Here is a 16,601-nt window from a genome sequence, read left to right on the forward strand (position 1 = left end):
GGATTGAAATTGTTAGGAGCCTCTGAGCTGTGACTAAGGGTTTATGCTAAACTGTCTCATTTCAGTGCTAATAAAACCACGCTCTATAAACAGCTTTTTACAGGGAGGCTAAGAAAAGCATCTATTTACTCTTGCATTTCTGTATTTTAAGGAAAGGCCTCTTAAATTTCTCAGAAAAAAAAGCAAATTGGCTGCTTTCCTGGATTTTACCAGAAACTTTTCTGGTTCTTAATGGCAAGATAATTTAAATGACTTAGAACGTAACGGACTAGAGAAGAAAGACAATATTAATTTAAAAAAGTCAAAGTGAAAATAGCTGATTTTATTTTCATAGATACGTTATCCGTATATATATTTTTTATTTCCTTATGTTTTCTTTCAGCGTAGAAAATATTGTTGTCTGTATTTTAGAAAAATAATTTTCAGAGGACTTGGCTTTAACATAAAGGCAGGCAAGGAATAGGGCATAAACCTCTCTTTATATGGCAAAGTTCTTCTTAAAACTTATGTGCTAAGGAGTCACACGGGAGGGAGGGGGTTTCCAGTTCTGTGTGATTTTTGAGTACTTGACTCTCAGCCTTTTAGTTGCAGTTCATCTTTATCGTAGTGCCAGCTGTAGTACTTTTGTCATATTTCTTCCATGCCAAAATAGGGATTTTTTTTTTTTTAAGAAACCCAGGGCTGGGTCTCCAGGTGTTCCTGGGTTGTCTGTGATGTGTCATAACAGGGAGAGTCTCTGCTTGCTGCCAGCCTCCACCCACGGGGTCCTGCCTCTTCCAACACCTACTTGTTTCTTCTCCGTGTAGCTGGAGCACCAGCAGCCATCTCCACTGTATAAAGCAAGATGGAATAGGCTTGGATCCTGGCTGTGCAAACAGCTCTGTATGATCATGAGACACAATATCCATGGTCTCAGCTTTGTGTAGTAAACCACCCTTGCTGGAATAGCCCTGTTGATTCCCACAGCACCACTGAGACCACGTTCTTCCCCCATTCATAGTGAACTTAAGGACAGTGGTTTAAAGGAGGAGGGGGGAGGTCCCGGGTCTTTTTCTCCCGAGAAGGTTCTCAATGAGAGTCTGGAGGACAAGGCTCCCGAGAGTCTCTCTACAGTTTATATTAGTACAATCTTGAAAATGCTTAGAAAGCAGCTGACTTGCTGCATCTTTGTGACAAGTGCTGACAGAGCGAAGAACAACAGTCAGAGAACCTACCCTAAGGGAGGAGATGGGACTGCAGCAGCAGATCTTCCTATTCCTACTGGTTGACTCACATCCATTGAGAATTGGACTTGGAGAGGCCTCCAGAAATTCAGTTTTGCTTGCCATAACATTTCAGACATGATGATGGAAAACATGAAACAAAATAGGGCAGGACACTCAAAATGGCATCCCCGTACAGCTGTCAGTTTGCAGCATGCACTAAACGGTCAGTTTAATGATGCCTTGTCTAAAGGAAGTTGATAAAGCAACTGTCTTCATCACAGAACGGTCATTTCTGAGGAACGTTTGGATTTCTTCCTTCAGTTCAGGACATGATTTTATTCCAGACAACATGTTCCCTAAGCTGCTGAAGTGTGACACTGTTTTGCTTCACCAGATGTGGCATCTTCTATTTTCCTGAGCCCTAGCTTACATCGTAGGTTTTGAAACTACGGGACGATCCAAGCAGCAGTTCAGGCTAAATTGGATGGTTAATGTGTGCTGTAATTTATGGTTTGAGTAGATGTGTGAGAACTTACTCTATTGGTAGAAGTCATGGTATTTTTCCCATCAGGAATTTTAGCTGAGCAGAGGAACTTGTAATTAAATGCTAGCGTGTTGTATAACTTCAGAGACGCTTTTGTAACACTAAGTTAGAGACGTGAATGGATTGCTACCATAATAATCGTGCTCTGGTCTGGGACAATGGTTATCTGGGTCTGTGTCTTCAGCTTGCTGGAGTTTCCTTGGGCTTTTGTAGTGTGAAAGTCACAAGGATCAGTATCGCTCAACTCCTAGGTCAAAGGAATTTCTCTGGGCTGTTCCTTTTTGTTTGGGTTGGGTGGTTTTTTGTGTAAGTTTTTCTTGTTGACAATGAAAAGATTCTTCTCCTTGGCAGACAAAATCCTGCTCTGACCCGTTTCCAATCCTTAAGCACAGAACAGTTTATAAGACAGACGAGATTGGTTCATATAAAGAAGAGTCTACTCTCCAGCTGTTTTTCCATACTTACTTGTGATCGTTCCCATTTTGCCTCTATATGCAGGCGAAGACACAGGCAGGCAGCTTTCCTTAGCGTGAGGCACTCCTCAGGGGCTCTTCTGCCATTGAGTGTTTCCCTTTCCTAGGCTGTACCTGTGGTTTTCTGTTGCTGCGATGGGGCTGTGGTGGGCTGGGGGGGCAGGATCCTGGAGCTGAGGGTCAGGTCCACACAGCTCCACACAGCTGGCTCCAGTATTGGGTGGGGAGCTCACATGGCATGTGGTGGGACCCTCTGGCCTTTTTTTTTGCTCAAATGTTTGCTGAAGATGGTAGGAAGGAAAGTGCTGTGGAGAAAGAATGATCAACAATTGTCTTTGGGAATGAACTCCGAGGAAGCAATGGTAAACCAGCGTGGCTGTTGATCCTTGTGAGCAGGAACGTTGTCACAAGAAAATGGTCTGCTCCTTAAGCTTATTCTTCCTCTGTTCATGTTCAGTGTTTTAATTTATGATGTAGTGATTAAAAAGAACAATTAATGAATGTGGTTTTGCTCCTATTACATTATTGCAAACTGTTGTGAAGTCCATATGATAAAATCTTAAGAACAGCTTTTGATACAAATTTGCAACAGAGACTACAGTTTGTACAACAAACTTTTTACAAAGCCTGAAATCAGTTTGGAAAAGCTTTCAGTTAATGTTCATGAAAGCTGTTTCCAAACAAACAACCCCAAACTTTGGCCAGGTCTCCGCAGCAAAACATCTTGCCAGCAAGTGCTGTATTAGCCAGGGGTGTGGAAAATAGTCATGCATCCTCGCTGACATCGATACGCTGGCAAAACCCCAGGCGTGGATGCAGCTGTGCCGGCGGAGGAGAACTTTTATCAGCTTAGCTTGTGTCGTTTGGGGAGGTGATGCAACCAGGCCAGCAGAAAAACTCCTCTCTTGGCTCACGCTGCGGGCGTGGGAGGCTCTGCCAGCGCGGCTCCAGCAGCCGGGCTCCGCCAGGGCCAAGCCTTGTGCAGCAGCTGCGGCTGGACAAGGAAAGAAAAAGCTGCCCTGAACCAAAGAGGGACTTCCATCTTTCAGGTTTATCAGTAGCTGATCAGGAGAGAAGCTGAAAGAGTAGTTCAAATGTAAAAAATAAAAAACGTATAAGGTGCTTGTCTTTAAGATGTCACTGGCCCTTTAGCAGCTGTCCGTGTGTCACTGGGTTGCAGGGTTTTGCAGGCTGCAGCGTGCCAAACATCTGTGTTTTGGAAAGGCTTTTCAGGCTGGTAAAGGTATGGGTTTCTGTGGAAGCAGTCAAAAACCTTCTGTCTGTAAACTTAGGAAGACAACTGTAATCACATTTGCATTCCCATCATATTTGGATGTAACCACTAGCACTAGAGCATCTTCGTGTTTAACTAGAAGTTTAAATTTCTCAGAATGTAGTGTTTATGTTTTACAGGAAGAGAGATTTGGTATTCCTTCTCTCTGTGCTCACTCACTCATTCACTTTCCTCTCTTGCTTTTGCTAAACAAGACAGGACTTTACAAAACTGCTTCTTCATACCATAGAAAACCAAAGATTTAAGGGCAAACCATTGCAATATGTTACAGCAAAGCCAAACTAAAGATGCTGCAAAACAGAGTAGAGGCTCCTTGTCTCTAGTAGTAATTACTGGTTAAGGTTATGACTGATATGTACAAGTTCACTTTTATCTAAGCTGTATACATGTACATACGAGGGAATTGTTCTTTTTGAAACCTTGCACATTGGGTCACTTCATGTCTTGTGAGAACTCTGCTGAAGACCTCTTCAAGGGAAGAGTAGCACTGTGTCAGACTGCGTTTGCTCAGTTTGCTATGAAAAATGTTTTGAATCTAGTTGCTCTCTCATTCCGCATTGCTCGTAACCCTAAAAATAATTGCCTGGCATTACTGGAAGCAGAGCAGTCTGACAGCCCAACTTGTGCTGCTATAGTTAAAATCCGTCAATGTTTCCATTACAAATTTGGAGGGAGGGTTTAATCTTTTTCCCATTTTAAATCATGCCTGGAAGAAACTCTGGATCAGCTTTTCAACTTGGAGTATAAACTTTTTTTTTTTTTTTTTTTTTTTTTTTTTTTTAACGTTCCTAATAATCTTTAGTTAAAAAAACAACCAACCAAACAACCCCAAAGCCCTATGACAATGAAATACTGATACTCAGTTCTGAGATTTTAAATTATCTTGAAGATATTTCATTCTTTTTGGTAATTTTCAGTTCAATTCAATTAGGCAACAACTTTGTTTCTTCAGTGTTGATTCTCTAGTGAGCCTGTTCCAGGCTAGTATTGCTGCATAATAAACTTTGCAATATACTGAATTGGAAGATTTCAAAACCTTCCCAGGGAAACACGGAAAAGGAACACGTAATTATCATGAAGTATCTGATAGAACGCGTGCCTCTGTACTTTTTTTCCACTCCCAATTTCATTCTAATTTCCCAAGGTTTTCTCCAAAATGGTTTCACTTCTTGTGCATGAAGGCTGTAGTTTCACAAACGTTTCGAGCAGACGCAAACTGTAATCCCCTCCTCTCTGCCTACACGTTCCTGTACCCTGCCTTGTGACAGCCAAAGCTTTTGTGTAGCATAAAACCACATGTGGTGAACCAGACCAGGGAAGATAATTTTTTGGTTCCAGCTGTGGCTACACAAGTATTTGTACTAGTCCAAAGAAGAGGGTGGCACAGGGGCGGGAACAAGTGAGTCTACACTCATGTTCCAGTTTATATTCCAATCTTTCCTTTCCTCTTCCTTTCCTCTTCCTTTCCTCTTCCTTTCCTTTCCTCTTCCTTTCCTTTCCTCTTCCTTTCCTTTCCTTTCCTTTCCTTTCCTTTCCTTTCCTTTCCTTTCCTTTCCTTTCCTTTCCTTTCCTTTCCTTTCCTTCCCTTTCCTTCCCTTTCCTTCCCTTTCCTTCCCTTTCCTTCCCTTTCCTTCCCTTTCCTTCCCTTTCCTTTCTTCTTCCTTTCTTCTTCCTTCCCTTTCCTTTCTTCTTCCTTCAGTGCATTTCCTCTGCAGCTTGTAAGGTGGTTCTTTGCTATGAGATTCTTGAGCTGTGGGGGGATCAGACTTTTGCAGGAAAGCGAACGCATGCAATGAATTTTTTTTTGTCAGTGAAAAACCTTACTGTTCACAAGACCTTTACTGGCAAACTTCAGCTATTATAATCAAGTACTTCTCTCGTACCATATCCCAGACCTGGTTTTTGTACTCTCTGTACCATGCCGTGCTATACTGTTGTTAAAGTAAATGGTTAAGATTGCTCTTCTGCAGGTTTTCTCCAGGACATTTTAAAGTTTCATTATGATCTGATTTTAAGAACAACTGCATCAGATATCCTGAGGACTATATAAAGTGTTTGTGTGCTTACCTCCTTTTGAAACTTTGATTATTTGAAATTATATACAATCTTCTTCTTGAGATTCTTGAAATAACTCACAGATACTGAGATAAGTGGCAGTAATTCTATTGAGGCACACAATTGAAAGTCTAGTCCTTAAGCTGTCTGTGCTCCCTATATATATATATGGATATAGATATAGATATATATTTAATGCATTGTGTGAAGTAGTAAAAGCCAGCAGAGAGACAAAAGAAGTTACTAATTATTTTTATATTTCTGGATAGATTAAGGAAATGTTATCTTCATGTCTGCTGCAACATTCCTTTATGATGCGGAATGAAATAAACTTAGTTTGTACCTGTTAGAACAATATCTTTTACTTCATCTTCATATCAGATGCCACAATGAAGAGTGATAACATTCTACGAGTAGTACTCAGCAGAGGTTATATATAACTTGAATCTGTGTCATGCCCTGAGCGTGCTTCAGGTGGTAGCTGGGCATTTGGATGCACCCATGAGTCCTGTCCCAAACACAACGTGAAAGTGGGAGTGTTTAAAATACATGAGTAACTGTGTACGGATTTAACACAGTGCTCCAAATGGTCAACAGGCTGCTGTAGACTGAGATAATGTGCATGCTGTGATTGCTGTCTGTAGTTCACTCTAACACTCTTTTTCCTTTGCAGCAGTCCATTGTACCAGCCCACCCAATGGCTCCTCCTAGTCCCAGCACCACCAGCAGTAATAACAACAGCAGTAGCAGCAGCAACTCAGGATGGGATCAATTAAGTAAAACAAACCTTTACATCAGAGCACTGCCTCCAAACACCACTGATCAGGACCTGGTAAAATTATGCCAACCGTAAGTACTATACTTAAATACAGATTAAAAAATCATACCTTAAAGTCTAGTAGTAGGTATGCAAAATGAATGTTTGGGCTGTGAGGGAAGAAAAACAGTTTTGTAAATAAAATCATCATCCTGTAGTATGATGGCAAGTTTCAGCTTGCATGGAAAACAGTAGGAACAGAATATGTTTGGCACTTTGGAGAAACAAAGAAAGTTTAAATATAGTGGTGAACAGACCAATGTATTGCTCACGCAAAAGCTATGGTCACCTGTACTGCTGCCTGATGCTGTTGATATGACAGGTAAATTAAAATTAACACCTGAATGTGAAACTTGCTATTAAGAACCTGCAATAGAGGTTCTCCTCTGTTTAGTGCTAACATAATCTGCTGATATAAACTCCTCGAGCAATTGTTCTGTATTGCTGTAAATTATAATGTGCATTTGAAATCTTATCCTAGTTTCAGACTAATTTATGTTGGCTGTACATTACTGTACAATTATATTATGATTTAAAGAAGTGGATCTGCATGAGGATACTCAGTACTGCCTGGAGTTCCAGGTAGACTTGGCTTAGCAGAAGGTTTTCAGGCAATGTTGTTAACATGAGATTTTTGCGAGTTCTTGGGATTGTTTTCTCATTGTTACAGCAGCGTGTGCCTTTTAGTTACTTCCAAATATGTGTCAGATGTCTAGAGACTGTGCAATTATGTCATGTATATACTGTTTAAAATCATCTTTCTTAAATGTTTTACTGACTTTCTAAAATACTTAGTAATTCTGAAATGCGTAGTGCACATTGTGGATCATTTTGAAGTCAGTGTTTGTGCAATACCACCTTTAAGAAAACAATCTTTTGAACAAATGGAGAATCATTAGGTTTTACATGTAACACCACTGTCCCATATTCTCAAAATAGTGTTATCTTCTGTTTAGCAGGTATAGGACTAGGGATATGTAAAAACGTGTCCAAGATCCCAATGCAAGTTAGCAAAATAGCCAGGGAAACTGTCAAAAAAAAAAAAAAAAAAAAAAAGTCTTGTATCCCAGCTTACATTTGTTTTTGAATGCTGAAAAAAAAATCTGATGCATAATTTATAGAGAAGAATTAAATCTTGTTTCTTTTCCAAACAAAACTTGGACTTTCAGGATAATAGTCATATCAGTCATCTTACTATTACAATAAAAGCAACTTGCTACATTATCTTGAAATAAAAAAAATATTTCTATTCGGTCATTTTGCCAACAGTAAATGAAGTCAATATATCTTATGGAAAAGGAAATGTATTATCAGTCTTTGAAAGGATTCATTGATAAATTGAATGTTTTTACAGCTTCCAACATGATGATGACCTCTCGATACTTGAATTTTAGTTCATGTTGCAAATGCTTATTTTACAGAAGTAGATTTTTTTTCGCCATTTTTATCTCTTGAGATGATGAAGAAACCTTGGCCCACATACTGACATTAGGGTGGAGTTGTGAGGTTATTTTGCACTGGAGCCACCTGGTGACAACTATTTGGGCAGTGTTACTATAGCTCCTGATCCTCTTTCTGAAGACATTGTGGTGTGCAGTCTTAGATGTCATCAATATGCATGAGCATCCTAGAAGAGACATGTTCGGTACTTTTCTGTGATTAATCCTTTTCCTCTTGGATAGCCAAAGATGCTCATTTATTTTTATTTTTATTTTTTTCTGTTCAATATGTAATTCTAGTTGGATTGGCATGAATTTTGCAAGTTAGCAGCTGGCAAGAACTGCAGCCATGCAGTTATTAAATGAATTCTGAAGTGAATTTAAGCACCTGGAAGGGCGTTGCTTTTCCTCCTGTGAAGTATTTTTCTCTTTAACATCTTGCTTGGGTGGAAAGGAAGTCCGGTCTCAAAATTCTCCATTTCTGCTGAGGAACCAAGTGAGATATCCAGAATTTTTAGGCTTGGAACATCTTTCAAAAATCTGGGTAATCTATTAAGAGCCTTAGACTTCACTGCCAACATAGCCCCTTAGCAGCTCGATGTTCCAGTAAGATAGAAATGACTGCACTCTCTCATTGTTCACAGAAGCTCAGTAATTCACTTTTTTAGACTATGGAAAGTTTCATATGCATTTTTTTTTCCTTCCTAAAAATCTGCCTGAACTTCTAGGACATAGAGGACAAGATATTGCTGAAAGCAAACCTGTTAACAGCCTGAAAGCTCACAACAACATTTCTGCTTGAGATATTTAAAATATTTTAAAAACTTCTTGAAATAAATCATCTTTTACATGAATATCATTGAAAAGAGATGAGAATAGATTATGTGGTGTTTGAAATAGATTATATTATTGACAAATTATGTACATGCCTTTTTAAATTATTTTTATTATTGAATTAATACCACCAAGTTATTCATAGGGAAAAGAAGAAAAGGTTGAGGGTTTAAAAATCAACAAATGTATTTGTGGAGTTCATTAATTTAATTTTTTTGTTTGTTTTAGCTTAAAAGAACACTTTTGGTTTAGATTTGAACATTTCTTTGCAATATTTTCAGAAAAAGTGTAGAATATTGAATTATCAGATAACAGTAAGAAAGCAAAACTAGTTGTTCACAGTTGATTTTTAAGCTAATGTAATACAAAAAAAATGAAGAACATCATCTTGGACACAGAGGTCAATGAAGAAACTGCTGTGTACTCCGATCTCGAAAGTGTTTTCTTGAGCTTTTTTAAAATGCGTTAGATTTTACTGGGAGTAATTTTAGCTCCTTTTCCCCATAGGCCTGGTCTTGCTGTCCTATGAAAGTGTCCTCCCTGGTGCTGAACTAGTTACAGAAGGGCTAGGAAGGCTGCTGTGTGCGCAGCAGAGGTGGGCTGGCTGGCTAGCAATCAGCCGTTGTCAGTGGATGTACGGAAAAAGATCACTGGCTTTGCTTTCTGTCTTTGGTTGTTGTCAAACAAGATGGAAAAACACCTGTGGGCTGAGGAAATAATGGTTGAAAAACGTCATTGTCACCACAAATGCCAGAAAGATCCCATCTGCACAGATTTTCCCTCTTATCGTCATGGATTTCTATCATATGCTGTACTGAAAAGTTATTTTCAGTGATGGATATTGCAGAGAAATCCTGTTTTCAATATAATCAACTCAGAATGTGAGGTAGAAAACTCTGCAGAGTTCTTGTGTAGGTGGGTCTGGCCATACAGTCCTTTGATTACCTTCAGTCAATACGTTCGCTTTAGTTACTGCTCACTACAGCTAGCAGTGCTGATTTTGGCCATAGTAATATTTTGAGTAATTATTTTTGATGAATCACTGGAGAAACTTCTTATCAAATCGTAGAAGCGTTGGGCTCGCTTTCCTGTTGTCTCACAGCTGTGCGGTATTTACCAGCACACCTAACAACTGCTCACCATTTCGGTGGAAAAGTGCCCTTGTGGTGAGAGTGCGATTTTGCCAGTATATGGCTCTGCAAATCTACTCTCCACCTTCATCTGTGCAGTTCTTTTTTAGTGCTTTGTCAGGTGAAGCATTCTCCTTTTTTCCAAGATTAAAAGACCACGTTAAAAGACCAAGATTAAAAGACACATGTTGTTGTGAAGGCTTACCTGGGAGCAAAGCCGTTTCCAGGCAGCATTACCAGCTTTTGTGCAGGAAATGAAGCCGCCATGTCTCTGAATAGCTCATTCAAACTCAAGCCTGCTACTCCTGTTAGGCATTGGGAAAACAAATGTCTTGACCCCAGTCATGCCAGGGGCAAAATAAGATAGGTGTTTTCTTTGCTGCAGGAATGTCATGGAATGTCACAACAGGCCTGGTTGTGAGGGGACGCTGCCTGAGTCGCTCCTGTCTGTGACAAGAGCTCACCGTTAGGTATGTGAGGGCAGGCAAAGCAAGAGGTGCAATGGCCCTCAGATATATCTTTTCTGTGGGAAGTTATGCAGGAGAAATCAGCTAAATAGAAGGACAAAAGTAGAGGAAAGGAGAAATCGGAGTAAACAGCCTGCAGGGGAAGCCTGCAGGAAGCTGCCTGACCTCAGCAGTGGCCATGGGATGTGGAGCGGTTTCAGCAGCCACTCGCTCTGCTTCCCTCCCTCCGGCTGACTTGGCAGCACAGTTTCTTTTTGCAAACCATGAGGTCTGTTGTACTGAGTGAGCCCATGTCACACTGTGCTGTTTTTACAGGGTTGCTGGAGCAGTGGTGGCCTCTGCCAGGCCTGATGTTACTCCCTTGCCCCGAGGCAGCTCTCAGTACTTGCTTGATGCGCCTCCTTCAGCTGTTTTTGTCTTAGTTTTTTTTGGTTATGAACACATTGTTTAGGCTTTGCTTGTACATTCCTATTCACTGGCTGTGAGACGGTCCTTCCTTGTAGCTCATTTTGTATCTGCATCTCAAAAAATGTAAGATAAAATTAATTCCATATATTTCACTGAAATCTTGATACTGCTTATATGAATAGAGACTTAAAAGATTGGGTCTTGGGACATTCGGACAGGAGCCTAACATGCTTTGACACGTTTTCTAGGTGCTTTCCAGGCTTCCACTAAGTGCTGTGCTTCATTGTGTATGACCTTTCTGCCCAAGCCGCATGGTTCCAAAGCCCTGAGCTTTCCACTTTCTTGCTTATGATTTACTTACTGGCCTGCAGCATGGCATCTCTATAGTGCTGTGTTTCTTCAGAGACCTTCTTTTGTGCCATTTACATGATTAAATCAGAATAATGCAGCAGAGCCTTCCTCTGTCTGACAATCCCCAGTCCCAGGGTGAGATTTCAATCTGAGGCTGAGCCCAGGTCTTGCCTGTTCAGTTCAGTGTAAATCACTGAGCCAGCCCACCCTTTGGGCTGCTCCCTTCCAGCCTGTTTGCTTGTGCTACGTTGCTTCCATTGAGCTGTCTTTTGTCTATATACTATTTTTGAAATCTGTTTTTTGCTCTGGACAGTTTCACTTAAGCCTTCCCCCTTAAATTATTCCTGGGTGGTTATAATGTGGATATTTAATGGGATTACAATTAGGAAAGCAGCTGTTTTAAGGTAACAAAGTTAGTGATATCATTACCACGACAGACCATTGTTCTGTGCCAGGACAGTCAGAACATAAAATCAGAACCTTGTAGTGGTTGCCTTTGCTTTGTGTGCACTGGGAAATCATATACCTTGCTGAGAGACTATTTTAAGAACTCTTTCCTAAATATTCAGCATAACGAACCCAGGCATAAGTAAAACAAATGGCAAGCTAACGGCCATTTGAAACATTTTAGTCAGGTGTGCTATGTTTTCACAGCATGGGAACTTATTTTTTTTAATAGTTGCATACTGTAATGTTTCCCTGTTTCAGGACAGGAGCACCCAACTGTTGTTTCAGTTCCCTGTTCTTAAAAAAATGCTATTTTTTATTTTTTTTTTACTAAGTTGTGCGACAGCCATTAGCATGTTAACATTTCCACATTCTTTGCTTCTCATGTAACTGTGACCTCTCCTGTGCTGCCATTTCCCATCTCATTCAAATATGCTCAGTGCTGAGAAGCTGTGAACTGGAGCTCAAGCATCTACTGTAGCAGGGAGCTGTCATGGCTGCAGTCAGTTCAGAGCAAGAAATCTGCTAATTTTACTCAGCATATCTCATTAGAAATCAGACATGGCTGGGCTTTAGGAAATAGTTCAACCATCTTTTGCATTTAACTCTTCTGGGAGAGTGGTCTGGACAGGTCTCTGCTGCTCAGTTCACAGTCCAAGGAGATGTCTGTAGCATGAGTATGACCTCTTCAGATAGACTGTGCAGGCCAGGGGAAGCTGAATTGAACATTTCAAACCTAAGTTCTCCAATTTTTTTCTTTAAAGTATTTTCTCTTAGTTCCTTTCTCTCCTCTTTTCTTGCATTTTTCTTTCATGATTTGTCTGTCAGGTGCAGTGAAATATTGTGTTCATAATTATGTGGAATATCATTTCATGTCATGTAATTATGTGATACATCTGTCCCTTAAACTGTTCCCTTTGGGATCAGTGTTAGTACTGATTATACTGGAAGAGAAGCCTATCTATTGTTTTTATTTTTATTTTTTTTGGTGGAAAGAAGTTCTGTATGGATGAGTTCCTTTAGAGGCTTATGTGTGCGTTAATTTTTTAAATGGTATTACTGCAAACATCACTGAATAAATAATGCCCAGTTTACAGAATAGCGTTTGGTTCTAGGAGGGTGAATCCTTTAGCCACTCAGCAGCGTGTGATTTTAATGTTTAGCTCCATGCTGTGTGGTAAAAGCATCATTTTATTTGTTCCTTCTTCAAGGACTGTGGCATGGTTTGGGTTTTGCTCAGTATGTAGAACCTGCAGCAGAATTCCTTTAATTGTACTTTTTTCATCCAGTTTTGCTCTTCAGAGTGAGCATATCATGAATGATGGTGAAGATGTGTTGCTCAGATTCAGTAACTGATTACACCAGTGCTGCGCTGCCCATGCAGGCAGGCTTTTTTTTGTGTGTGTGTGTGTGGGGGATGCAGAACAGCACCGAAATACCCCCAGTAGCCCCTGCTCCAGGGCTGGGCTCTGTGGGTGCACCCAGCTCCTCAGCAGGGCAGGCTGGTGGAGGAGCAGCTGGGTGCCAGCACGGTGCAGTCTGCCACATAGGAACGGATACCTCACCTGATGAGCTTTTAATTGGTTGGTGTCAAAAGAAAGTATCCTGTTCCTACATCAGAGATGAAATAGCGTTTGGTTTTGTGTGTCCTTTAGCCAGTTGCTCCTGATATGGAGACTGCAGGACCTGGTATTGTTAGGGCTTGGCTTCCGCAGTCCGTGGTGAGGCATCTGCGTGCTGTGCCATGGGAATTGGGACTGGCCTGCAGAGGTAATGTTTGGTTTGAACAGTAATTTCCTTTATTTTTCAGCAACTGCTATCAGCAGTCATATTACGAAGTGACTGACATGGCATGATGCAAAGGATCTCTATCTTCCCCTGAATATTTGCACTTTAATTAGACAGAAATAAAATTCAGACAGCTTTATTGTCATGATCAAATGAAACCCATGCTGAAATCCTCTCTGAGGAGTTCAGGATTTTTTTTTTTTTCTTCTTTGAACAATAATGCCTTTTTGTAGAATATCATTATATATTTATGTTATTTTTGGGTGGGGAAATTGTAATCGGGGGGGCGGGGGGGGCGAAGTTGTCTTAGAGTCCTACCCTCTGGATGCAGAAAATCTCTTGAGATAGCTTGAATTTAAAAGAAATACGATGATTTTAATTTCCTCCTTCAATTTTGTGATCAGATTTCAAATTTAAGCAAAAAATAAAGGTTTTCTAACACAGCATTTCATTTAGTGGCAATAGCCTAGCAGCAATCAGCCACTCTCCTCCGCACAGCCTCTTAAAACCGAGAACTGCCTCCAAGTGCACCAAGCGGCCCCCTTTGGGCTTCAGCTGCAGATGCTGGGACCCAGTGATTGCTCAAGCTCCATTTCCCCAGGGGATGAGAGTTTTGTTGCAGCGTGGGGCCGGAGAAGAGGTGATCCCATGGAATTTCCTTTAGGAAGTGGGGGCGAGGAGAGGGGAAGGAATGCTTCAGCTGCAGCTGCTTGTAAAAGGAGCACTAGGAAAACAGATCTACAAAATTTACCACCGTGGAAGATCTCTAGCTAGGAAACAAAAAGCTGATTTGGTACCATAGGGCCTGTAAAATGTGTAAGCATTTGCAAGTCTGCAGGTATTTGTTCTACAGAGATGCAACCCTTGTTCCCTATCACAGAGCCGCAGGAAAAAAAAGCTCTGTGGCAGCTGCTGGAATGCCTTTGATCAGGGTCCCAGTCCCAGTTTCCCCTGGTGGCAGGGGCCCATCTCAGATGGGAGGTGATAGCACCACAGTTGTTCATCAGAATAACCAGTAATTCAAGAACATTTTGAAGAGGGTTGTTTAATTTCAGGGGACTACTGGAAGTGTTAACAAGCCCTAATATGTTCTATAGTGAGAGCCACAATGCGGATGCCGAACACTGACCCTTTTAAAGACAGCTTAGGCAGGAGTCTCCCTCAGAAACCACTTACGAACTGAGTCGGCTTAGAGCCTAGGTTGATTTTTACCCCAGCATGCTGACGTTAAACTTTCCTTTTCAACGGAATACCATTTGGAGTCGAAAGCAGGGTCTGTATTTGCAAACAGATTCTTGTATCTGATGTCTCATATCTAATGCAGTTTCACATAACTCTTAGAAATCTTGTGAAGTCTGGCTGTTTGCTAAAGGTTAGTTCTGCTTAGCTCTGAATTATGTAATGTTAACTCTCTGAAAGGAAAAAATGAGCCATCTGATGTTGACACATTATAAGACCAGCCATTTCTTTCAGTAACCTTTCAACCTTTTTTTCCCACGTTGCTGCCAAGCTGCATATAGGGTTGAAAAAGTAACACCCCCAGATTGTATGAAACCCAGATAATAAACATCTGTGTTCTACCTGCAGAGTGAAAGCAGTAGCGATTGTAGATTAACAAGTAAATTCAGAACTGTTCCTTCCAGTGAAATTTGCAACTGAGGAAATTGGGAGAAAAATCAGTGTTTATCCTTAAAATAAATGAAGAGGAAAAGAAATCCCAAAATGTTAGACCTAGGTCCTCAATTGTTTTCCCACAAGTTCTAAAATTCTAGCATGTTTTCACGTTCAAAAAATGTCAGCTGCCTTAGTTCACTTTGAACAGTGCCTTACTGAAGACTCAAACCAACCCTGTAGAAAATTAGATTTCTAAAGGGCTTCTGGGAGAAGAATTAACATTTAAATACCTAATCTTTGCAGAGAGATGTGCAGTATCTGAGAAAAAAGTCAAATTTTAATTTGGATGTAGATAATATTATGATACATGGAAACGGAAGAAAAAGCACCAACGAAAACACACAAAAAAAGAAGACTTTGATTTGGGGTCTGTTTTTACACTGTTACTAGTACAAATATTCCACTTGAAATAACCTGTGTGGGTTGAGTTAATCATTAACGGAATCAATTTCAGTAGAAGTATGTTTGAATTCGTACTCCTATCCTACATCTTCCATTTCAATTTCCTCTCTTACTCACTTTACTGTTTTATTTTCCCAAAAGAGGAAAATCTTGGAGTCTGTTGCTTTGCTGTCACAAGAAAAATCCCCTAAAATAAAAAATTGTGCATTATTTCACTTAACAATTGGGGTATTAACTTAATAAGTACATGGCATTAATTGATAATTGGTAATTCTTACCATCATAATTGACCTAATTAGCCCCAAACATGTATTTTAAATTTTTGTTTGTTTGTTTTCTCTGTGTTCTGTACAGCTGTGTAATTGTGCATGCTGTCTTTGAAAGACAGAGCAGTGGATCAGTGTTTTTGCCTAGGAGAACGTTGTTCACTTAGACCTTACACATTGTCAGTATTGCAAGTCCCAGAGTAGCTTTTTGTTTTACATATGGTCCCTAACAAGCTTTCAGAAGTCTCTCAAAATAGCACCAATTATTCTGGAGCATTAATAAGGATTTTTTTTTTCATGTATGAGTGATTGCAATAGTGAAATAAATGTTATGGTGTCAGAAGATATAAAAACATGATAAAAACAATTCTTTATACAAGGGTAATACAAATACGGGAGAAGTCTGAAGTCTTTTATTTGCAAACGCTAAATGTCAGAAATAAAAATATCTAAACTCCAAAAAAGAGCCAGGCTATTTGCTTCTGGTTTTGAGGACACTGCTGATAAACTGAAGAGCTGAAGAGCTTTTGGAGTCTGGAAAGCAGCAGAACCTTGCAGTTCAGTACTTAGTTTTATTTATTTATTATTTGTTTATTTAGCACATATGTGAAATCACCAAGGAATTGGTGTTTCTTGCTTCTGTCATTTTGTGCTAACAAAATGAAAACAGAAAAGCTTACATATGCCCACAAGACAATGGCAAGCTTAATCTCTGTTTGTTTGCAGTGTGCTCACAAAGAGTAATCCTAGAAAGCACCAAGCACCTGCAGGAGCCCACAGCTCCTAATGCCAGTATTAGGATTTAAAACCACTTAGCACTCCATAACCTGGGCTTAGAATTTGTTTGATAGTGAAGGCTGAGATTTTCAGCTACACAACTGCAGTGTTCCAGATAAACTCTGCGGTCTCTAGTTCTTTACTTTCTTTCTTTCTTTCTTTCTTTCTTTCTTTCTTTCTTTCTTTCTTTCTTTCTTTCTTTCTTTCTTTCTTTCTTTCTCTTTCTTTCT

The 16,601-nt window shown here is 40.1% G+C and overlaps 1 protein-coding gene across 5 annotated transcripts in view; it reads left to right on the forward strand.

The window, feature by feature from the left end:
• Positions 1–16,601, forward strand: part of RBMS1 (RNA binding motif single stranded interacting protein 1) — a 149,157-nt gene that overhangs the window by 76,822 nt on the left and 55,734 nt on the right. For all 5 annotated transcript variants that reach the window (XM_035330897.1, XM_035330898.1, XM_035330896.1 and 2 more), the window contains exon 2: positions 6,245–6,420. In XM_035330897.1, the coding sequence (XP_035186788.1) occupies positions 6,245–6,420 (176 nt within the window). The remainder of the gene's footprint in view (positions 1–6,244; positions 6,421–16,601) is intronic.

The sequence above is a fragment of the Oxyura jamaicensis genome, chromosome 7 (genome assembly GCF_011077185.1).
Source record: "Oxyura jamaicensis isolate SHBP4307 breed ruddy duck chromosome 7, BPBGC_Ojam_1.0, whole genome shotgun sequence".
In the NCBI taxonomy this organism is placed as follows: domain Eukaryota; kingdom Metazoa; phylum Chordata; class Aves; order Anseriformes; family Anatidae; genus Oxyura; species Oxyura jamaicensis.